We start from the raw sequence: 24,291 nt of genomic DNA, 5'->3' as shown, positions 1-24,291 counted from the left end.
GCTCTTGTCTGCTGATCTCTATCTAGGTTTTAATATATGTTTTTGAAAAAATTGGCAGAGAATGAAAGTCTAACAGTGGGGCTTGAGGGTTGGGGGGAAGGTATCATTCTATTTTATATTTTCTCATCATCTAACATAATGATTAGAGCAGGGTAAAGTATCTATTGATTATAACTTCCCACAACTGCAGTAGATGTTAAATATGTAGGGTTGCTCAGCTTCCTGTTTAAGGAGAAATGTGATCCAGTCTTGTCACTTTCTGACTTGAGATTGGCAAAACCCTACTGTCTGGTTCTTGGTTTTCTCATATGTAAAATGGAATAGTAATGGTCACCTTGGGATTTTGTTTTCTTTTGGAGATAAATAAATAAAATAATAAACTAGACCTAGGGATTGACAGTAAGTGCTCACTGAATGATAGGTGCTATGATAGCTAGTAGTACCGTTAAAATGTTATTACTATGACTATGTTTATATAAATACTGTTGTCATCATTTAATTTTCTGAGATACTGCTTTAGATGTATGAGTCATGGATTTTGAGGATCTGAGAAAAATCTGATATCACTATAGAATATTGTACAAATGACAACATTTTAGACTATTGCTCTGGGGATAATAGGTATCACTTCAAATGGAAACAACTGAGGTGGTGAATATTGGAAAATAGCAACCAGTCGATACACATTTATGTAATAACCACATAGAAATTAGTAAATGAATGGGCCCTTCTGAAGTGAGTGTTAGTGTGCGAGAGGGTGTTTCTTAAAATGACGTTATTTATTTATTTATTTTTAAAGATTTTATTTATTTGAGAGAGAGACAGTGAGAGAGAGCATGAAAGGGGAGAACGTCAGAGGGAGCAGACTCCCCATGGAGCAGGGTGCCCGATGTGGAACTCGATCCCAGGACCCCGGGGATCATGACCTGAGCTGAAGGCAGTCGCTTAACCAACTGAGCCACCCAGGCGCCCAAAATGATGTTTTTTAATAATTTGTGAATCACATAGTGTGCTGGTTAAACCGTAGATTCCTGGGCCTTGTCTCAGGAAGACACTTGGACAATTATGGGGCTTCTTGAACATGCTAAAATTGAAATGGAAGATTTCAGAGTAATGTTCAATGGATCAGTCATAGAAAGTTTATGGTTTTAATTATTCATACATGTTCTACTTAGAGCTTCAGATGTGGAGAATAATATATATTTGATCCAAATGTGGAATGTGGAAAAGGGAAATTATGATGGCAGATGTTGGTGAATATAGGCAAAATGAATGGTCAAGTCTTCTGTATCAAATTGTATTAAATATCCTAGTTCTTTTGCTACTATAGGACTTACAGCAAAATTTAACTAAACTCCTACAATTGAATGTATCTTAATCTGAAAGTGAGGATAATAAACATTTTTATTACAGCCCCATTGAGAGGATTGAATGAGATAACATGTGTAACACAGAATAAGTCCTCAGTAAATGTTAGTTGATTTGAGTTCTTCATCGTTATCATTTTAGTGGTTTGCAATGTTGTCATTCTTAAGGTTCCCCTGCCTGTTTAATTCTCACCTACTGTTCAGGGGCAAAGTGGGTTTCTCCCTTTAGAATTAAATTTTCCCTATCATTTATTTCATGACAATTATTATAATAATAATCCTATGCTTCAGTGTCCCTCAGCAAGTAGCATATAGTAGAGATGTTAATATCTACTTTTTTGTTAATTGATATAGAATACCATTGATTTCTTTATCTGCACATGGTGTTTCAGTTTTGCTCATAGGCTATTGTATTTTAACTTAGGAACTGTCTTGTTTATCTCTCCTTATTCTGCCTGACTAAGATACTCTGGGCATTTGTTTACTCAGAAAGTTTCCTGTTTAAATTTAATGTGTCTCTAATTAAAACTCAATGTATAGGTTAAATTTGTTTCAAAAATAAATATCTTACTCTTACTTTCAAAACTATGATATTTTAAAGTTTTTAAACAAATATTTGTTTTAAAATATTTACTTGTATTCTTGATCTTGACTAATCAAAAGCTGACTGCATAAGTACAGTTATGAGAGTTCAGACTATTTATTTTAAAATTGCATCCTTTCACCTCCTAAATGCTAAACCATGAAACCTAACACAAATACTGTAAGAACATCTGAGGCAGATAATTAAAGTATAATTAAGTTTAAATGCCTTGGTAAAGGAGTATAAAAATTATTTAAATTCAATCGGCTAGTACATTTGCAGTTTTCTTTTATTAGGTGTGAAATCTAAGAATCCCCTGCCAACTCTTGAGGGCTCAATCCAGAATGTTGAATTGAAGTACTGCAGCACATCATTGGTCAAATGTGCCTCTGGGACCATGGGATCAATAAAAATTTGTGCCAAAGCCCCAGGTATGTGCAGCTGGACCGTGTAAAACTTTATTGCCTGTATAGGAGAATTGGCCTTGCATTTTACAAGGAGCGTTACTGAAACAAGAATTTGCTCATTGTTCCTATGAATCAGAGGTTTTAAGTTTTTTTATTTTTACTTTAAAAATTTTTTAATTGTGCCAGGATGATACTTCTTTAATAAATTAATTTTTATTTCAGGAAAAAAAGCTGCATAGTTATGAGAATGGTTATGAAGGAGAACAATTAAAAGTGTACTCTAACACTTTTCGGAGGAAATAGGAAGTATAGATATATATGACACTTAAAAATTAAATTAAAATGTTCATATAATAAGCAGATAACTGTTTTTCAATTTTTAAAACTGGCTTCACCTTCCTGCCAATACTTTATTTCATACTATTTTCCATAAACACTTGTAACTTAAAGTTTTTTCAGGGCAATCTAAATTTCTAGGTAAGTTTAAAGAGGTACGTATTTTGTAGAATATTTAGAATATAGTATATTCAAGTTCTTTGCTTTTACAATATCATCTGAACATGTTCTGCATTCATTAGCTAAATACTAAGACTTAATTTGTTAAGAGTTAAAAGTGCTTTTAACTTTATCAGTCATGCTTTTTAGAGTATAAATGTACAGCTAAAATGACCAAATATAAATGAAGTGTTATATTATGATAATATACTTTAAGATCAGGCATCCTCAAGCTACTCCTATATTTTTTTATAGGAATTTTTTCATTAATGTTTCTCTTCAGGTGACAGTGGAAAAGAGAAATTGATTCCTTTGCTTCAGGGTCCTTCTGACACTAAAGATCTTCATAGCAGCAAGTGGCTCAATGAGAGTAGAAAGCCAGAATCTCTCTTAGCTCCAGATTTGATAGCCTTCACAGTCCAAGTTCCACAGTATATGGACTACTGCCATAATTCTGGTGAGTACAAATTTATCATTATTCATTTATTTTGCATTTTCTTTTCCAGTAAAGCTTTTACAAAGGACTTCTTGGAAAAACCAATTTGTGTCCATTGAGATACTCTCTACAGTTGTATTCTTTAAAACTTCAAGTGAAGGGTTTTTGTGTAATTTTTGATAAGTCATGTGTTCACAAATAATAATGATTTTACTTTATATGAGAAATAAATAATTCAGTTGTCATTATAATAATCTTAGATTCATAGCTCCTAAATCCAACTGAGTTTTATAACCTATCATATCATGTAATAGGTAGAAAGGACTAAAAGAAATTTAAAACATTGGAAAGAGAAAATATTTTTCCTTGGGATAGTAGCACTTTGTGACCCACCATTTGCCACACTAAAATTGGGTATTTGAGCCTTCTCTAGTTTTGCAGAAAGGAAGAAATGTTGATAGTAGAACCAAGAAGAAAAATCTCAGAGGTCAGGATCCTATTTCTTTTTTTTTTTTTTTTAAGATTTTATTTATTTATTTGACAGAGAGAGAGATCACAAGTAGGTGGAGAGAGAGAGAGAGAGAGAAGCAGTCTCCCGCTGAACAAAGAGCCCAATGTGGGGCTCGATCCCAGGACACTGAGATCATGACCTGAGCCGAAGGCAGCAGTTTAATCCACTGAGCCACTCAGGTGCCCCCAGGATCCTATTTCTTAGAGTAATTTTTCTAGTAGTATTTTGCCTAGAATCTATTTCATTTTATTCAACACCACAATAGCAAAGCCACACCTCTTGTGTTGAAAGGAGATACCAGAAGGATCAGTAAAGACTGGGGTTAAAAAAAGATGTGGTAAGTAGAGACCATTATCACCCATGAAGTCGATTAGTCACTGTAAGGTTGGTAAAGACAAAGTGGTTGAAAGGTCTAGAAATAAGATTGCTATATACAGATTTCTTAAAAGGGTGAAGGGTGCCAATTTTTTTAAAAGATTTAAATGGCCAGTGAGGAAGTGCTTTCAAATAACTTCCTTAGAGTAGATCTCTCTTAATATTTAACAATATTATAACTTATGGAAAATGTTAAGCATCACTGCATTAAGTTCAAAAGGGAAGACCATGAAAAGATTTATAATTAATTGACCAGACAGAATATGGAGGTGAATATTTGAAGCCGTGCACAAAGACATAAAATATATTTGAAAGATGAATTTTGTTACAGTAGCATTTGAAGCTGAATAGCATGCACACTAGAAACTTGAAATTAGTATCTTGAAATGTGAGCCTGAGGGTCCTCAGCATGCTTCTAAAGACAATACTCCTCAAAAAGAAGTTTTAGCCTGGTGAGAATTGGTATGGAACCCAAAGGAAAAATGTGAAGATGATGCCAAACCCAAACTAAGACTGTGCATATGGATAAAATATCTGTCTTTTAAGGCAGAGACTGATAAACATTTTAATAAAGAGCCAGATAACTAATATTTAAGACCTTGTGGGCCATATTTTCTCTCTGTTAGCTATCAAATTCTGCTATTATGACACAAAAATAGCTGTAGATAAAATGCAAATGAATGGATAGTACTGTATTTCAGTTAAACTTTATTCACAGAAAACAAAGTGTGGGCCAGATTTAGTCTATGTCATTTACTTGTAGGAAGAAGGTTTTGGAGGTTAAATAAACGTCATGATTTTTAAAATGCCTATTTAATCATGTTCCTTAAATATGCTGTTTGATAAACTTCTTTATATAGTTACCCAAATAGTTTTTTACTTTTAAGATTTTATTTATTTATTTACTTATTTATTTGCTTACTTACTTATTTGACAGAGGCAGTGGGTGGTGGTAGGGGGAGAGGCAGAGGAAGAGAGAAAATCTCAAGTAGAGGCCACACTGAGGGCTGAGCCCAGTGCAGGGCTCAGTCTCACAGCCCGGAGATCATGACCTGAGCTGAAATCAAGACTTGGATGCTTAACAGACTGAGTCACTGAGGCACCCCTCCATTTGGTAATTTTTTTTTTTTTTTAGATTTTATTTATTTATTTGACAGAGAGAGATCACAAGTAGGCAGAGAGGCAGGCAGAGAGAGAGAGGAGGAAGCAGGCTCCCTGCTGAGCAGAGAGCCCGATGCGGGACTCGATCCCAGGACCCTGAGATCATGACCTGAGCCGGAGGCAGAGGCTTAACCCACTGAGCCACCCAGGCGCCCCCCATTTGGTAATTTTTGATAGGTTTTGTTTTCAAATCATCACATCATTAAAATGATATTAAAGTGATCAGCCCATCCAGTTAGAATTTTGATAACTGAGAAGGGACTAAGTTTATTTGAATCTACCACATATTAAAGTTGGACAGAGCCTCCTCATTTTTTGTTTTGCCATATACACAGAAGTAATCAGTTGAGTTTATAATCTGATCTTTCTCATAACAATATTTTATATTATTATTTGTGATTGAAATCCATTTCTAGGGTCATAAAAAATACTTGCATTTCCAATCTTTTATATAGGCCCAGAAGTAAACTACTGTTTAAAAAAATTATATTTTTAGGGTAAAGTTTTACATTTTTTCTTACTGTAAGAAAATTTACCTAATCTTCACAATCACTGTTAATGTTCAATGATATGTTTTTGGATTTCTGTGTAAAATTTTAATGTGAGGGCGCCTGGGTGGCTCAGTTGGTTAAAGCCTCTGTTTTCGGCTCAGGTCATGATCCCAGGGTCCTGGGATCGAGCCCCACATCGGGCTCTCTGCTCAGCAGGGAGCCTGCTTCCTCCTCTCTGCCTGCCTCTCTGCCTACTTGTGATCTCTGTCTGTCAATTAAATAAATAAAATCTTTAAAAAAAATTTTTAATGTGATTTTATTGTTGATACTTTGAAATTACTTCTTTGGGTATGTTTCAATCCTAAAATGAAATTCACATACTTAATTTAGGGCACTTTTAAATTTAAATTTTCCATCTACCTTGAAATTGCCACCCACATTCATGGCTCAGGTATTTATAATATGGTGTTTATGATATGGTTATGAGAAGGCTTAGAAGTATTTTTTAAAGCCAGTTTTAAAATAATATTGATTAATCTTATGTTCTTAAGACAAGATTTAAATTGGAGATGTATATGTGAGTCTATGTATAACTCAGGAGTAGGCAAATCATAAATAAATTTTAAATGGAGAAATAATTTTATTAACAATCCTTTAAGACCTTATTGAAATGTCACCCTTTAGCAAGGACTTACATGGCCATTGGATACAAAATTTTTTCTCTCCTAAAAACAGGTGCATGTACACACATGCACACACACATTGACACATACTTCTTATTTTTCTACTCTTCACTTTTTCTTAAGTACTTACCACAGTTTTACCATAGTATGTATATTACTGATTTATCTTATTCATTATTTTGTCCTGCTCTTAGAAATTATGCTTCATTTAAGCAGGAATTTTTCTGTTTTGATTGTTACTGTATTCCTTGTGTCTAGAATAATATCCTGTATACAATTGGCTGTCAACAAATATTTAATGAGTGAATGAATAAGAAAGTGATGATTATGTTTACTTTTATTTGGTTTTTGAGATTGGATTATGGAAAGGAAATGACACAGCCAGAAGTCATTGCTAATCTTTCTTAAAAAGAGATTCGGGGGGGCGCCTGGGTGGCTCAGTGGGTTAAGCCGCTGCCTTCGGCTCAGGTCATGATCTCAGGGTCTTGGGATCGAGTCCCGCATCGGGCGCTCTGCTCAGCAGGGAGCCTGCTTCCCTCTCTCTCTCTCTGCCTGCCTCTCCATCTACTTGTGATCTCTCTCTGTCAAATGAATAAATAAAATCTTAAAAAAAAAAAAGATATTCGAGGTAGTTAAATCCTTCTAGTTGAACAATTAAAGGGAAGCACAAGTCATCCTTGCTGTCTGTTTCACAAACATATCCAGCTAAGGTTGTTAATGAACTTTTCCCATGGATTTATAGAATTTGAATGAGAAGTATTTGCATTTAGAGTAATAAGTGATCAGTCAAATGGTGTGAGACAAATTGTGTATTTTAGTGTTGTCTCTGATAATTATAAGTGGCATCTGAATATCAAGTGTGGAAGACAACTACCTTTATGTACCCGCTCCCACTGTGGAGGTGGGGGATTAAAACTAGGACCAGAACATGTTTTAGATGTATTGTAGAAGTCAGGAAGTAAGTTTTGAGAAAAGGTTAGTTCGGATAAAGAGGCAGAGTTTTGTTGTTGTTGTTGTTTTTAAGTAATCTCTATAACCAGCATGGGGGTTGATCCTAGGACCTGGAGATCAAGACTGATGCTCTTCCAGCTGGGCCAGCTGGCACCCTGAGACAGAGTTTTTTGATTCTGATTTCAGAATGTGAGGGATGGACAGCTTTATTAACAGGAATTGGGTATTAATAAGAAATATGCTCTCTCTCTGCCCCTCCCTGGCTCCTGCATGCCTGCTCTCTTTCTCTCTCAGAATAAATAAATGTTAAAAAAAAATAAAAGAAGAAGAAGAAGAATGAGAGAGAGGGAGAACCACAGCACTTCTTTGTTTTTGAAGACTCAGCAACTCCCTTAACACTCCCCAGACTGCCCCCCTACCCTGCCCTGCCCTGCCCTATTGCATTATCTACTTAACTGTCTCTGATTGTAGTGAAGTAACTCAAGGCTCTTGTGGGAGTCCAGTGTGTCAGCCCACATTCTGTACTCATTGTCACTATTCATGGGTATCACTTAGTGACACTTCTATTTCTTTTCTTTCCTTTTTTTTTTTTTAAAGATTTATTTATTTTAGAGCATGGGAACAGTGTTGGGGAGGGGCAGAAGGAAAAGTTGAGCATCTCCTGCAGACCCACTGCTGAGCATGGAACCCCAGGTAGGGCTCATTCCCAGGACCTGACGAAATCAAGAGTTGGTTGCTTAACTGACTTAGCCACCCAGGCGCCCTGTGATGCTTTTATATTTTACATTTGTGTAAATATTAGGAATCAAATAGAGAAATAAGCTGCTTTTTTGACTTCTTTGACCGAGATAGAAGCACTTGGTGACTTGTTGTATGTAAAATATTTTAAGATGGGTTCTGCGGGGGGGGGTGGGAGGTTGGGGTACCAGGTGGTGGGTATTATAGAGGGCACAGCTTGCATGGAGCACTGGGTGTGGTGAAAAAATAATGAATACTGTTTTTCTGAAAATAAATAAACTGGGAAAAAAAAAAGATGGGTTCTAAACATTTTTCCCTTTTTAATATAGACCAGCTCTTCTTCATATGCTGTATTTTGCCTATGGTTTATAGCAGGTTCTACTTGTTAAAAAGTTCTGAGTCCTTGTTAATCCATGTATTAATGTCTAAATAAATTTTGAGTGTCTGCTATTTAAGAATATAAAATGATTACAAAGTACTATATAAATTTAGAATCAAAGGGTCTTCATTTCAATTTCTAAGCCAATGTTAGGTCTTTTTAAAATGTGTCTCCTTCTTCACACTCTAGATCTCTTGGCCCTCTTTCAGTTTCTCATTGGTGATTATGCTTTTGTATATGCTGTTTTTCCTGCGTGGGATTCTCACAATTACCCTTAACTTTTCATCTTATACCTGTTTAATTCTAGCTTAGTCTTAATTAAGACTAATATAATTCTAGCTTAGCTACTCCCTCTTCAAGGAAGCCTTCCCTGATACTCTTTACCCTATTTCCCACCACCCAATTTGATTAAGTAGTTCTACTATATTCCTTTTTATAGTTAACTATACTTTGATAACACTTAATGACAGTATATATTTACATATATAAATATATATGTAACTATTTACATATATATGTATACATAAATATACATATATATTTATTTACATAGTTGGGTGATTTGAATGCTGTCTGTCTTCACTACTTGATAGTGATTTGTGGGAGGGCGGAGTTAGTTACTGGTTGCTTGTCATTTTATCTCCAGGACTTACCATTGCCTGACACATAGGGAATGCTTTGAGAAATCATTTGTTGAATGAATGAAGAACTAAACATTTATGGCAGGTGGTCAAGGGTATAAACATAATAAGTAGTAAGTCATTAATAGTTGTTAATAGCCTTCCCCCTTTCTTACTCCTCTTTCTTCTCTTTATGTACATATCTGTTGATGGAGAGAATATTTACTAGGATCTTTTTTTGTTAGACAGCTCTAATTACTATTAGATCCTCTGTTTGTTGTACTGTAACTTCCATTTCTTGGTTTGATTTTAGTCTTATAAATGACATGAAATAATATATCAGTCCTCAATAAACCTGACAAGACTTATTATCTTATTTTTCTTGCCTTATTTCTCTGTCTCAATTTTCATCATCTTTAGTCTTCGGAATTTACTTACGATCATATTCTTTCTGTTGAAACCTTAGTCTTTCTTGGCCACCAGTGTTAATACAGGAGTCTCTGTAGGTCTTTTGAGTTTATGTATATCTTGTGAATGGTGGTACGGATTGGCCTTTGTTTTGGAGTATCTATTCAAGGATGTTTGTATGGTCATCAGCCTTGGAAGATAGATTTAGTGTCCCTCTGGAGCCAGTGGAGGGTATGTTAACTGCCCATTAAAAAAGATTTGGTTCCTCAACTCAGGGTTCATTTCTCATCCTGCATCGCTCTGCGTGTGCAGACATCCATCTGGATATATCTTTGTCATCACTCCTGTGAAACTTGGGGGCAAAGGGTATTGATGCAAATGTGTTGATAGTCATGCTGTTTGTTCTTCCATGAGTAATAAAGTCCTTTGTCTCTGACTCAGGAGTCTTCTTTGACATCATTCATAAGTGTGGTAGGGTAATATCTTAGGCTTACAATTTTTGACACCAGAACAATGTAGTTCTCCTTGCCGAACCATCTACATGTCTCTCCTCAACTGTGGTAGTCCCTCCTTATCTCCAACACCCCTAGTGGAGGTCTGAAACTGCAGATAGTTTTAAATGCTGTATATACTATGTGTTTACTATACATACATATATAATAAAGTTTGAGTTCTAAATTAGGTATAGTAAGAGTCTTACACCAATAACGAGTAATAAAATAGAATAGTTATACAATATACCATAATAAAAATTTTATGAATATGGTCTCTCTCTCAGAATAGCTTATTGTAATGTACTTATCCTTCTTGTGATGAAGAGATGATAAAATGCCTATGTGATGAGAGGAAGTGAGGGGAATGATGTTGGCATTGTAATAACAGGCTACTGTTGACATTCTTTTTTTTTTTTTTTTAAAGATTTTTATTTATTTATTTGACAGACAGATCACAAGTAGGCAGAGAGGCAGGCAGAGAGAGAGAGGAGGAAGCAGGCTCCCCACTGAGCAGAGAGCCGGATGCGGGGCTCGATCCCAGAACCCTGGGATCATGACCTGAGCTGAAGGCAGAGGCTTTAACCCACTGAGCCACCCAGGTGCCCCTACTGTTGACATTCTGAGGATATGTTGGAGGAGGATCATCTGCTTCTGGACTGTGTTGACCATGGGTGACTGAAACCATGGAAAGTGTACCTGCAGATAAGGGAGGACTAACTGTGTGTTTTTTTCTTTCGTACCTTAAATATAGGTCATTCATGAGATTTTGTTCCTGGTTTTCTTTCTACTGGGATGATGTAATCGACACTACTGTTTTTAGCAACCAACCATATGTTTATTTCTTTCCATTTATTTTCTTTTGAAATCCAGACTCGAAATTTCAGCCACCTCTTGACCATTTCCCTGTGGATATTTTAATGGTGCCTAACACATTTAAAACTAAATTCAGTGTAATCCTCCCACCCCATTTCATACTCCATTATTCACTATTTCAGTTAATGGCACTACTTCCCTCTTAATGCTGTAAATTTGAGCACTAGTTCAATTGTTCCTTCTTTTTCCCCTGCATACGGTAGATGTTCCATAAAAGCTTTTTTATTTTAAACTTAATAGTACAGGCTAAACGTAATACATTTATTTTAGTCATTTCCCTTATGATGTGTTCAGATTCATTGCGATATTAATTACTTCCGCTACTTGTTTGAAAAATGTGTTTTTTTAAAAATTTAACACAATCCTCCACATAGCACAAAGTAAGGAGTATATTTTCCAGATTTGTGTAGTGAACTTCTACTTAGTTACTTTTTGTTTTGAGCTTATGTGGCACTGGAAACAATTATTTTTCACATAAACTACTCTTAAGACAATTTTTTATTTCATATATCTATACTATTTATGAGTATCGTTCATGAATTTACATGAAGAACTTCACACTTATTTCTATGAAAATTAGTTTATGAATTTACCTGTAGAACTTCATACTTACTTCTATGAAATTTCATCTAATTGATTTTGGCCAACCATTAATAAGGAAGATATCTTTGAAAGTATCTATTTGACTGTAGTTACTTGTACAAGTAGGTTGGATATGCTATTTTTGCTTTTATATATAAAATGGAAAATAAGTATTTTTTCCTAATATTAGAAAATTAGAATTATTTGATAATGATTTTTAAAAAACAATGAAAAACAAGTATCCCTCTTAAAATGTCATTTAAATAAAATAGTTTAAGCCAATCTTCCTAGTCCCCAGTGTAATCAGCTTGATAAATAAATACAAAATTTTTAAGTTTGCTAGTTTGTCATATAGTAAAAGTTATTTTATATTTTATCCATCAAATATAGGCAACTTTTGATCACTGTTATTGGTAAGGAAAGTCACAATTACAACTCTCATCTCTGGAAATTCAGTTAAATTGGGGGGTAGTTCTCTTTTTTGATTAAAACATATCAACATTTGTTGATACCAACAAATGTGCACAATCTTATTTCACCATTCACTTTGGTTGGTTAGAATGTGAATTGCTAAGGAGTTTCTAAAATGGAGGCAGTACTTTAGATTGTAAATTTTAATTTATGGGGAATGTTTTTTGTTCCCAAAAAATTCTCCTTATAATGTAGAATTAAGTGAATTGCCTTGAAGTTATGTTTTTAGTATTTTTGACAGGACACATGAGTAAGAATGCTTATATATTGTAGCAATTAAAGACAATTCACATTTGTGGTTTGGGCATAAATGTGTAAAAATTATACCCATCTATCTTATTACATTTCCTCTCTCCTCCCCAAGGACTTTACTATGTACTTTATCTGTAATTGTTGCCAGTTTTCTATCATGTTCCCACTGGGCTTCTGGTGCAAAAAATCTTATCCTCTTGATGACAGAGCTTGCCTGAATGATTTCATGCTCCTAGCATTTTTGTTCACGGGAATTAGGGGCAAAATGTAACTACAGCTGAACAGAACGTCTATTTTTGTAATTTTGGAGTTTAGGCTCTGTTATTGGAACTAAATGAAGAGATGCAGGTGTTCTCCAGTCCAAGCCCTTTGGGAGTTTTGATGGTAGATGCTTGAAAAGAAAATGCATGTGTTTCCAGAGTCAAACAGCAGCTGTGAGACAAGGATTTATGTTTTTCTCAGAACTTTGGGATTTCAAAATGTTACATTTAATCACAAGCACAGAAAGGGGAGCAAATGTTAAAGATGTTACGCATAAAAGTAAGTTTGCTGATCTCTTTACCATACGAACTAGTTGTGGGAATATAGGAGCAAAGTGATTTTTAATCATAATATAAACAATTTCTAAAGGATTATGATAGTTACCAGGACATAACCTTTTGAGAATGTTGCATTTATAGTGTAGAGAATTTTTTTCATCCTACTAATTACTTAAGTTTTCTTTTTTCCGTTAAGACATTCATGCACATACACTATGTGCAGAGTATTTGCCAAATGAGTTTTGACAATAATTATTTTTGGAAAAGTTTTAGTAATACCTTGTAACACAATGTTTAATATCTTGAAAACTCAATGTTTTCAAGTTGAATATAAGTGTAAATTTCCATCTCAGATAATAAAGGGAATTTACAGATATATTTAAAATATACCTATATTAAAGCTGATATGTATTCGATAGTATTAGTTACTCTGTCTAGAAATTACTCTATATTAATCATGTTTTCCTTTAAAACTTTAAGTTTTTCTCTTGAGTCTTCTCATTTCCTACCTTGTTCTCTACACTCAACTGATCCCTATTAAAATTTTTCTTCAAGTTCTATAAACCTGTGTATGCAGTTTTGAAGCTAGGACTGAATCCTTTACCTTGTCCCAGAATGTTTGTGATTGAAATATCTCCTGGATGCCATGATGCTAGAAGTCAGGAACAGGCTCAATAGCAACAGGAAATTACTTTGCTCCTTTGAAAGGTCCCAGATTCTGGAGGGAAGCCAGGGGGAGATATCCCTTGAGACTTGTGGGTGACCAGTTGTTTCCTTCATTTATAGAGCAAGGTCAAAATTTTGCATTTTTTATTGCCTCTATAATAAAAAACTGGCATTCAAAGTAAATAAGTAGAGGCTTCATTTGTAAATAATAAATTATAAGAAGTGTTTCAGGTTGTAATGGACTTCAAGTGAATACTACCAGAAAATGTGTAATGTTTTATATATTTTTATAAATAAACAAGATAGCATTATTATTTCAATTTACATTTTAGAAAATGTTATATTTTCAAAGCAAGTTTTTGGCTTTGCCTTTCCCATCCAGTTTTGAAGTTGGCTGTATAGTAGCTGTCATGTAGGCCAAAAGAAAAGTAGTGGTCTTATTGAACCAGTAGGAATTGATTTATGAAACACTTAGAAGTGAAATTCATACCAGACTTTGCCACTTAACTCTTCCGCATTTGTCTCATCCTTTGTAGGAAAAACTTGATTCTGTTGCTTTTACATTTCTTTTGCCAATACAGTATACATAGGAATCATCCTTATGCCATTGCTTTGTTTTGTGAATACATGATAGAGTCAGCTCTCCATTAATGTGGGAGAGTTTAAGCACTTCTTTGGGAGTCTTCTTGTTTCTTTTATTTTCACCTTCCTCTGACTTTAGTCCTTACTCTTCCTCCTCATTTACTTTCTCCCTTCCCAGTCAGTAACTCCCTTCTAAGCAGCACCACAGTACTTGGACCATACCACATGACAGACCCAACTATAAGATTTCTTCCTCTTGAGAAACTGAGTTCTTAAGGGATCATGACATGTACATAATGGGTATTTGGTACATACAGGATGGTCCAAAGGAAATGATTTTTTGCCCTTTGGGTATAGCCTTGTTGTCTACAGGCCCACATCATTTTATTTCTAAATTGGCCTGTGGGGGGAAATATAGTTTGGCTCCAGTGTGTTAAAGAATAATTTAAAAAAAAAAGTACATTATGACTCTTGTGTAGATATAAAATGGACAGATGTTAAAGATTATTAGCATCATTATCAATGAAAGAACCAAGCACATGTTACAACCAGATCAAGGAGAACTAAAAATAAGAAACAGAAATCAGTAATACTGTAATAAATTGGAAAGGGACACAAAACTAGCTTCTTCCATAGTGGGGAAAGACAGTCAGTTGAACTTCTACGTGACAGTTTATTTACATCTCTAGTCAAGAATTGCTTTGCATTGCTCTCAGTTATCTACAATGTTAATAGTTTTTAAGAAAGCTCAAAGGCAGTGAAAGGTGCAGAGTCTATAGATTCAAACTCCGATAACCTGGAGTGTACTCAAAACAATGCAGAGCTTTTCATTGAAGCACAATTTTTTTCTTTCAAGCCTTACTAAATTCCAGATGGCTAGGCTATTTTTAGCTGTGGGTGGTTTAAATATAGAGTCAGGTCAAAAGTAATTTTGTGAGGCAAAGATTCAGTATATGGAGAGAAAATTAAAGGGAAATAATGCCACCGGCAGAGGGCAGTGATGAAGTAACAGTTTCCTCATGTTCAAAGGAGGTATTGATTGTTGAGTAATTGTGGGCTAATTCTGTAGACTGTAACTTGAGTTAACTTTTGAAACCTTGTCATATTAAGTTCTCTTCAGCCAGGTGTTTTGTCAGTACCTACCACTTACCAGGCAAAAAGTTGTTTTGGTTTTGTTTTGTATTAATTAAATAAATAAAATGTTCTAACCTGACTTTTAAGTATATAATGTGTTCTAATTTATTAAAAAGCTTTCCCATGGAAAGGATTCATAAAACAAATATTTGAATATGTACTGTGTGTCAGGGACTGCTATAGGTATTAGAAAGAGGAGGGGAAGGGGTGTGTGTATACAAGAGAGAGGAGTTCCCAAAAGTCACAGAGGTAACGTTCTCTTGATTGTAACATTTTTATTTTAGTTGGTTATTTATTATATTGAATTTTTTCTTTTGAGAATTAAATCTTTTTTTTGGGGGGGGTAAAGATTTTATTTATTTGAGAGGGAGAGTGAGTGAGAGAGAGCACACAAGCTGGGGAAGAAGCAGAGGGAGGGAGAAGTGCATTCCTCTCTGAACAGGGAGCCTGACGCGGGGCTCAGTCCCAGGACACTGGGATCATGACCTGAGCCGAAGGTTGATGCTTAACCGACTGAGCCACCAAGGTGCCATGAGAATTAAATCTTTTATGTCATGTTAGCTAAATTAGAAGAGACCTTCTTCAAATGTAAAAATTATGTGTTATCTGATTTTTTTCTGCTGAAAATATAGAATTCTGAAATAATATGAAAGTAAGTGCAAGAGTATACTGAAGTTCTACAGAACTCAGTTACAGATAAATACCAAAAACAAAAATATAAATGCATCACAGCAAAATGTCCAAAGGAGCCAAAAATAAGAAACAAATGATTAAAAACACATTAAAAAAAACTCAAACTGATAACTAGTGAAAGAAATGGATGTTAAAACAATAATAAAGAACACTTTTGCCTGTCAAATTGATATGTAATAAATTATAAAGCTGAAAGCTGAGAAATTTCTGAGATGAGCACTTTCATAAATGTCTGGTAGGACCATGAATTGGTACAAATTCTCCAAAAATCAATTAAAAAAATTATTAAGGACCTTAAGAGTGGGCATCCTTTATAATCCCATTTTCAGACTATATTCTAATGGAGTAATCTAAGATCCATTTAAAGACTTGAATCTAAGGCACAAGGGTATTCACATCAGTTTAGTTACAATAATCATAAGTTATCCTTGTGGTCTACTAGTAGGCAAATTATAAAATAGAGTATATCCATAGAAGGACATCTTTTATATCAGCCAATAGAAAATCTGTATTATAGAAAATATTCATTTTTTAAAAGACTTTATATATTTATTGGTCAGAGAGAGTGCGGAAGCAGGGAGTGCTTTAGGCCGAACAGTCAGAGCAGGCAGAGGGAGAAGCAGACTCCCCACTGAGCAAGGAGACAGATGCGGGTTGGGATCCCAGGACCCTGGGATTGTGACCTGAGCCCAAGGCAGATGCTTAACTGACTGCGTCACCCAGTTGTCCCAAAATATTCATATTAAAAGCTTATGTAGAAAATAAAAATATAAACCTACCTCTGATAAAGTTATATGTAGCTTTAAAATTTTTAAGCATACGAATACATGTTTACATATACTCATGTATTAATGTTAATAGAAAAATTACTGAATTTTGTGACTATCAGTGCTTGAAGGGATTATGAGTCATTTCTCATTCATATTTTTACTCTCCTGTAGTATTTGATGTTTTCTGCAAGCATAAATATTTTTGAGTAGCTTTTTTTCCCAAAATACTTATTTACAACTAAGTTGTTCATGGGTTATTATGATTATTTTCCTTATAAGTAGGCATTCGTACACATTAATTCTTAATTCTTATATAATCCTTAATATTTAAATAAAATTTCAATTTGAAAGCACATATGTGCCCTGAAAGCCACAGAGTGTACAGTTTAGTTTTTACAGGGGTTTTGAGGGTCTTAGTGTATATCTGAATAAAATACCAGATTTCAAGTCAGCATAATTTGGATTTCTTCTTAAGTAGTTTTAGTCCAGTGAGTAAAATGTTTAAAATCACTTTATTTTTTCTATAATTTATTTTCATTTATGATTAAAATATATTTTTTCTTTAAATATAATTGAAATTTTATTTTATCGTTAGCTCTCTGGGATAGTACAAAACAAAACCTTCAATTAATTTGATATAAGTGTTCACTTGAAAGTTAGCTCCTTAAAATATTTGAATGCATTTCTTACATAGGAACAAAGAATTGTCATAGGTGAAATCCAAGGCCAACTCAAATTTTTTGTTAAACTCAACAATGAAGTTGAGATACTCTAAATTTTTAATGAAAACTAGAAGGAATTAGAAATAGTACTTTATTTAAGAATAAACATATCTGAAGTCTTTGTATTTAAGATAAAAGAAGACTTAGGAGAATGGAATAGTAAAAAGATACTTTCAGAGAGACATTTAAAGATATTTATTGGCATTTCATGGACATCAGAGATTGATAACAGTGCTGCTTTGTGTGGTTTTTAGTCTGATTTTAAGTTTTACTCTGATTTTGTAACTGACCATTGAACACAGGGTTTTGGGGCGTTGATTCCCCACATAGTAAATCCATATGTAACTTGGCTCCCTTAAAATTTAGCTAGGTTCACCAGGAACCTTACTGATACAATAAAGAGTTAACACATATTTTGTATGTTGGATGTATTATAATGTGGTATCTCTCCTGATGGAATGGAGCAGCCTAATTGGGTGGAAGCCAGCAGTCCAGGTGGTGAAACAACTCACCTGAGGTCCAACAAAGGAGATGGAAGTTTATTGAATGCACCTCAGGGGGAGTGGTGGGCAGGACAGCAGAGGAGAGACTCTCTGCCAGGATGCGGTAGATGGGGACTGTATTTAGAGAGAAGGACCTATGGGTATATATGGAATTTTCTTTTTTCTTTCTTTATTATTATTATTATTATTATTATTATTTTGTTAATTGTGTCTGATTGTTAAGTAGCCCATTGGTTAGTTAGGGCCTTTTTGAAAAATACCTTTTTTTTTTTTTTAAATATTTCATGAATTTGAGTGTCGTTCTTGCACAGGGACCATGTTAATCTTCTCTGTATCGTTCCGATTTTAGTATATGTGCTACCGAAGCAAGCGCAAGGGCCTCTGGATATTTTGAAGTAGGTCCCTTCCTGGGCCTGTCTGTATCAGCCAGGGGATTGGGGTCACTGTTGGCCCTTTTGCCTTGTTCTATAATCCATTGTTTAAGCCTGTTGCCCAGAAGGAGCCTTTACATTATATATTGTGTTCTGACAATAAAGAAGACTAGAAAAAGAAAACGTTATTAAGAAGATCATAAGGAAGAGAAAATACATTTATAAACTGTATTATATTTATTGAAAAAATTTACATGTAAGTGGACTCACACAGTTCAAACCTGTGTTCAGGGGTTAAACTGTAGTTGTTTTTTTTTTTTTCTTTCCTTCACTCATGTATTACGTATGATTACTAGCTATGATTGGGGTTAATTCTGGACTGCAGTTGAGAAATAAAACATTTTCTTGGAGTGACTGGATAGGAAGTAGGAGAGGAACAGGAAAAAGAAAAGTCAAGAATTTAAAGTTCCCCCAAATATGAGCATGAAATTTTCTGATATAATGAGTTACAGTTGATGAAAGGCAGGCAGAATTTAGTGAATAATCTTTGGGGGAAGAAAGGAAGTGATGGGCAACCAATGAATGGAGGGGGAAGGAAAAATATGCAACTTTAAACTAGCAGTTACTAGGTAAGAGGTGTTTCCCCCCCCTTAAATCAATTTGATATTGTTAAATTATTAATTGCCTGTTATCCTTAAAATAAGATTTTGTTATAATTACTAATCTTGTGTAGAATACATAAATTTTCAGGGAGAGAAGAAAAGAATAAAGTAAACTTTTTGGAGTAGTCAAATGTCCTCAGGGTCAAGAGGTCTGACTCCTGTCTGATGTTCTTTTTATTATGTATATTCATTTAAAGGACCCTTTCAGGTAACCAGGTAGTGATCTTCATTCTTTCAGCACAATTTACTTTGTACTAGAACTGTAGGATATAAAGATGAAAAAACCCTTTTCACTTATTCATGAGCTTATAGTTCATTGAAGAGATACACACACACACACACACACACGTGTGTGTGTTTTTAGTTATATGCTTTACATACACACACACATATGTGCATATGCATATAACTAAAAGGTATTAAAACATCATTATAAAACAAGGTAGTATGAATCCACATTGAAGGAAGCTTTTACTCAGACTTGGGACTTGGGAAAAGTTTCCTGGAATCAGTCTGCGTCTAAGATTAAGAGCTTAATTATGAGCTAGAGGAGAAACTATGGGTCAGGTTTGGGGAATCTGCAACTAAGTTCACTGGAATGGCAGAATGGAACAGGAGTGTGTAAGAGTTAATGCCTGATGAGATCAGCAATCTCTGGACTATGAAAGGCCTTGAAAGCCATTTTAAAAGTTTTGGACTGAGTGCTAAAGAGAGCATTTGGAACTTTTTATCATATTTCTACTTCCGAAACCAATTTAAGGAGCAGGGTGGTTGAGGGTAAAAGAGAGGAGGCAGGGCAGGTAGGAGAATGTTGCAATGTTGCAATGAAGAAAAGGGTAATGTTACTGAAGAGAGTTACACACTTTTGTGGGATTGTAATGTGTTGGAATCAGTAGGTGTTGATGGTTAATCCAAGATGATGGCTAAGGGAAAGGGCACAGTAGGTAAACCGAGGGTCCTAGTTTGAAGAGCTGGGTACACAGTAGGGCCCCTTTCACTGAGATGAGGAACAAAGGAACAGGAATAAAGTTTTATTTAGGTCGTAGCAGCTATTGTATAATACTGATTTTTTTTTTAGTTCTTCCTGTGTCGAAGGAATTATTCCAAGCATTTTAACTAAGAGCCCAAGCAGTTTGACTTTAGTAGTTATATTCTTAACCATTACACCAAAGAGTAAAGACTATGGAGAAATTCAGACCCTAAGTCATTGATTATTCAGTTTATTGAGTTCTATTTAGTTTTATTTATTGGCTGCTAGCTGCATGCACAACACTGCTAGCGACTGATAAAAAAAGATATTCAGTACAGAGCCCCATTAAGTTGTATACACATACAGCTAATTCTAAGAACAAGCTTACCAAATACTGCAATTGGTTGGGAGGAGCTTATTATTTGAAAATAGAGAAGAAAGGTTAATTTGAATCAAGAAGGGAGGATTTAATGATATTAGCAAAGGTTTTTCAAAGAGGGTTTGCTGGAATGATAGAATGCATATGAGATGAAAATTTATTGTTTAAGCATTATAAGTACTTTTAATTGTCCTATACTGTTTAGTTTTAGATGTTTGGTAATTATTTAAGGCTGTATTTTTGTGAAAGTGTAAAATGTGTAATTGTTAAAAAAGTATTTATTATATATTTATGGTGAAGTAGTATTCTTTTTAAGTATTTCAGTATGTTCAGACAACTATAATAAAAATTGTATTTAAAATTTTTTATTTCATAATGTAATTATAAAATATAAAGTATTTAGGATATTATTACTGTTTTTTGTTTTCTCAGACAAATTTTTAAAGTTAAAATAAGTATTGGGACAATTTGATTGTATTTAGTTTTTATGCGGTTTAGTTTGGAGTTAATTATTAAGTAGAACTTGATTTTTAGCCTTGGAAAAACAAATGCAGAAGTTAATAAGCCCCCTCCCCTTTTTTATTGGATTCATTGTTAACAAAGCATAGCATAAGTAAGTCTCAGTCAGCCTGTGAAAAGGATGACTTAACACAACTGTTGATGCATTTGGAGTGAAACATCTTTATCAAGTTAATACAAGAAGCAGTCATGCCCTACTTGAATTACTCATTTATTATAGCTGAACAGCAGCCTGCATGTGGACTTTGAAATCCTGGGAAAATAAGATGCCTACATACATCCAAATGTTGAAAGCCTTTACTCCTCGGCAGCTGGAAAATGTTGAGCTCTGTTGTCATCCATTAGGTTTTTGGCCTTCAGGGAGATGTGATCAATTTAATTACCGACCAGCTTTATCCATTACTTTTAATGACTGTAGCCTCTGAAGTAAGCCTCTGAAGTTTGTAGCTTAAATGATCATATTTAGATATTGTACATTTAAAATTTATAAAAATTAAACACATAGACCTAGATAATTATACTTTGCTTATATGTTTGACATATGTACTCAGATCCCTAAAAATAAAAAATAATTTAAATATATTAATAGAAGTAGCTTATTTACTTTAAGTGAAGTAAAAAATGTGTTTGGGATTAAGAGTAACAAAATACGCTCCACATATTTGCTGTTCTGGGGTAAATTTTATATATTATATCCATTTGTACACAAAATTTTTACATTTCCTAAAATACAGTCTGGGTTATTTTTAATCACAATTATTTATAAACAAAACTGTTAATAATTATTTATGCTTTTTGTTTATCTTCTTTTCACTACCATTGTGATGCCAAGTCCAAGGGGGATTTTTAGAAAATATCATGGGGTGATAGAGCATTACTAAGAGAAATTAATATTATATGAAGAAATGTAGCTCTAACATTGAGGCTATTACTTGTGAATTCCAGTTCTAACTCTGGAACTCATTCTTTATATAAATCACTTGGTCTCACGTTGACTGTTTCTTAGTCCATTAAATGATTGCAGTAAATAACTTTGTGTTGACTGTCCCTTGTATAAAGTCACTCCTTTAAAAAGGTCACCATTCATGTTACAAACCAAGGGAATTTGCTTGTTATTGTTATTTATTACAGTGTTTTTTAGGTAGATGATAGTAAAATCTTTCTAACAAAATTGTGTTATGACAGTATTCAACAGATAGATGTAAAAATGAGAAAAACACCCTTTGGCTAAGTTGATGGTTATAAAACAATATTGAAGATACCATGTTTGACTAGTTTGTATATTTAAGTTGATGTGTTAAAATATTTGTCATGATTAAAAAGTGTGAGATATCCTCATTGACAGACAATTGATGTTCATATATTTAGAGGCATTATGCTAGTGCTATACTGGGAAGAGTTTGCAAAAATAATAACTAAGCAGTAGAAAAAAGGGAGATCTATCAGAAAGTAATTGATTGTTAATACATATAATAGTTATTTACTTAAGTAATAACTTTATGTACAGGTTAATGATATGCTTCTGATCAATATAGTTGGAAAAGAAGTAATGAGAGATGCATATTTTGGAATGTGTTATTAAAAAGGTTAAATATTAGTTTTTTTGGTCAGAAGGGTCCTGTTCTGAATTTGGAAGAATGAATCCAAGTGGTCATAAATCATGTCAAAATCAAAGCAACAAAATATGTATATAGGTGTATAATATAAATAAGTGTTAACACTAAAGAGGGGTTTAGAATTGAGTCACTTACTTCTTTGTAGTTCTTTTAATTTTGTTTTCAGGTACTACATCTGTACTTAGATGGCATTTCTGTGCCAGACCAGGTCAAAGATAGGAAGAGCATGTGTTGTTCTAGTACCCATACATTTTTAATAAACTTGTAATTGTGTTTAAACTTTTTTTTTGGGGTAAAATTTGAAAACTTGTGTAGCTATTTTTGTTGTTATAACACTAACAAATGGGTTTTTTGAAAAAAATTGTATGGATTGATTATGTTTCTAAGGGCTTCTCTAACAGATACCATTATTCACCATGTTCATATTGAATAATATGTAAAATCATGTGCTAATTCATTCTTTTTCTCAAAATGAAAATGCTCTTTTATTATGCTGTTTAATGTGAAAATTCAACCACAATAGAAAAATGCATAGAATTATTAGCAATTATCTGAAATACTGTGACCTAAAGATTAACTAGTGTTGATATTTTGACACACATGCTTTTAGATACTTTTTATATGACTACATGTATAAATACATAATCCTGCATGAATAATTTTCATACCATATATTCTCTCTGTATCTGCTTTTTCACTCTCCCGTGTTTTAAAGCCATCTTTCTATGATAAGTACAGCTTTTCATCCTAATTTTACATGACATTGTAGCATTCTGTTATATGCCACTATATATAATTAATTTCCTCATGGCATATAGTATGATTGGTGGGTGTTTGAATTTTTCTAATTTTATACTAATAAAAAAAGATGATAGGAATAATTTTGTTAACATTCATCTTTGTGAACTTGCCTAACAAAGTAATTATTAAAAGCATATTTTGGTGTATTATTTTGCACTTGAAAATGACATAAGTTTATTTTTCAAATACTTAATTAGTACTAAAAAATTCTAACCACAAATTTTAAAATGCAGATGGTTAAGTTTTGCAGAGAATTCAAGTGAGTTTTTCTTGTCTGTCTTAATTCATTATTAACAGTAAGATTCTTTTTTTTTTTGAAACTTCTGAGAGGTCATGCAAATAACTCAGTCATTGACATGTAAATTATTTTTTTCTAGAAGGTTTTAATACTTTCCTCAGAATTATTTAGTAAATCTTTTCTTCAATTTCATTTGCAGCATCACTTAGGAGGAGATTGGACTTTAGAATCGGGCAAACTTGTTGTCAAATATGTATTTGCTTTTACTCTTCTCATATTTGGAAAATATACTTAAATCTCCCTGAGTTCATTTTCCCATATGTCAAGTATCTAAAACAAATTCACTCACTTGTAGGGTTTGTTTTGAAGATTAAAAGTAGTAAATATAAAGAGCTAGCACCTACTACTTAATTTTAACTAAGCCTTCCAAAAACTTACTTATGTGAAGTACTTTATGCAGTTTTGGCAATTTTTTTTATTACTAGTGTTTTTTAAATTTTCATTAACAGAATGATTCCACATTTAATGAGAATTTGTTTTTAGTTGTTTATGCTGCTAAATTTGTAGATTCTTAGTCTATCCTTAACATTAAAAAAAAATTGGAATTAACATTAGCTAAGTAGTTTGCTTTGCTGTTTTTTTTTTTTTTTAAAGATTTATTTATTTATTTATTTATTTGACAGACAGAGATCATAAGTAGGCAGAGAGGCAGGCAGAGAGAGAGAGAGAGGAGGAAGCAGGCTCCCTGCTAAGCAGAGAGCCCGATGTGGGGCTTGATCCCAGGACCCTGGGATCATGACCTGAGCCAAAAGCAGAGGCTTTAACCCACTGAACCCTCCAGTTGCCCCT

General features: G+C 33.8%; 1 protein-coding gene and 1 non-coding gene across 9 annotated transcripts in view; one reads left to right on the top strand and one right to left on the bottom strand.

Annotated features, from left to right (window-relative positions):
• Window positions 1–24,291, top strand: part of VPS13B (vacuolar protein sorting 13 homolog B) — a 770,530-nt gene that overhangs the window by 232,924 nt on the left and 513,315 nt on the right. For all 8 annotated transcript variants that reach the window (XM_044245211.1, XM_044245212.1, XM_044245209.1 and 5 more), the window contains exons 18-19: window positions 2,247–2,381; window positions 3,136–3,309. In XM_044245211.1, coding sequence (XP_044101146.1) covers window positions 2,247–2,381; window positions 3,136–3,309 — 309 coding nt within the window. The remainder of the gene's footprint in view (window positions 1–2,246; window positions 2,382–3,135; window positions 3,310–24,291) is intronic.
• Window positions 18,153–18,259, bottom strand: LOC122905722. Its single transcript, XR_006384414.1, has one exon. It is a non-coding gene; the product is annotated as a U6 spliceosomal RNA (small nuclear RNA).

Source organism: Neovison vison, chromosome 4, assembly GCF_020171115.1.
Source record: "Neovison vison isolate M4711 chromosome 4, ASM_NN_V1, whole genome shotgun sequence".
NCBI lineage: Eukaryota > Metazoa > Chordata > Mammalia > Carnivora > Mustelidae > Neogale > Neogale vison.
Note: the sequence above shows the minus strand (reverse complement) of the source record. Positions and strands in the feature narration are given on the sequence as shown.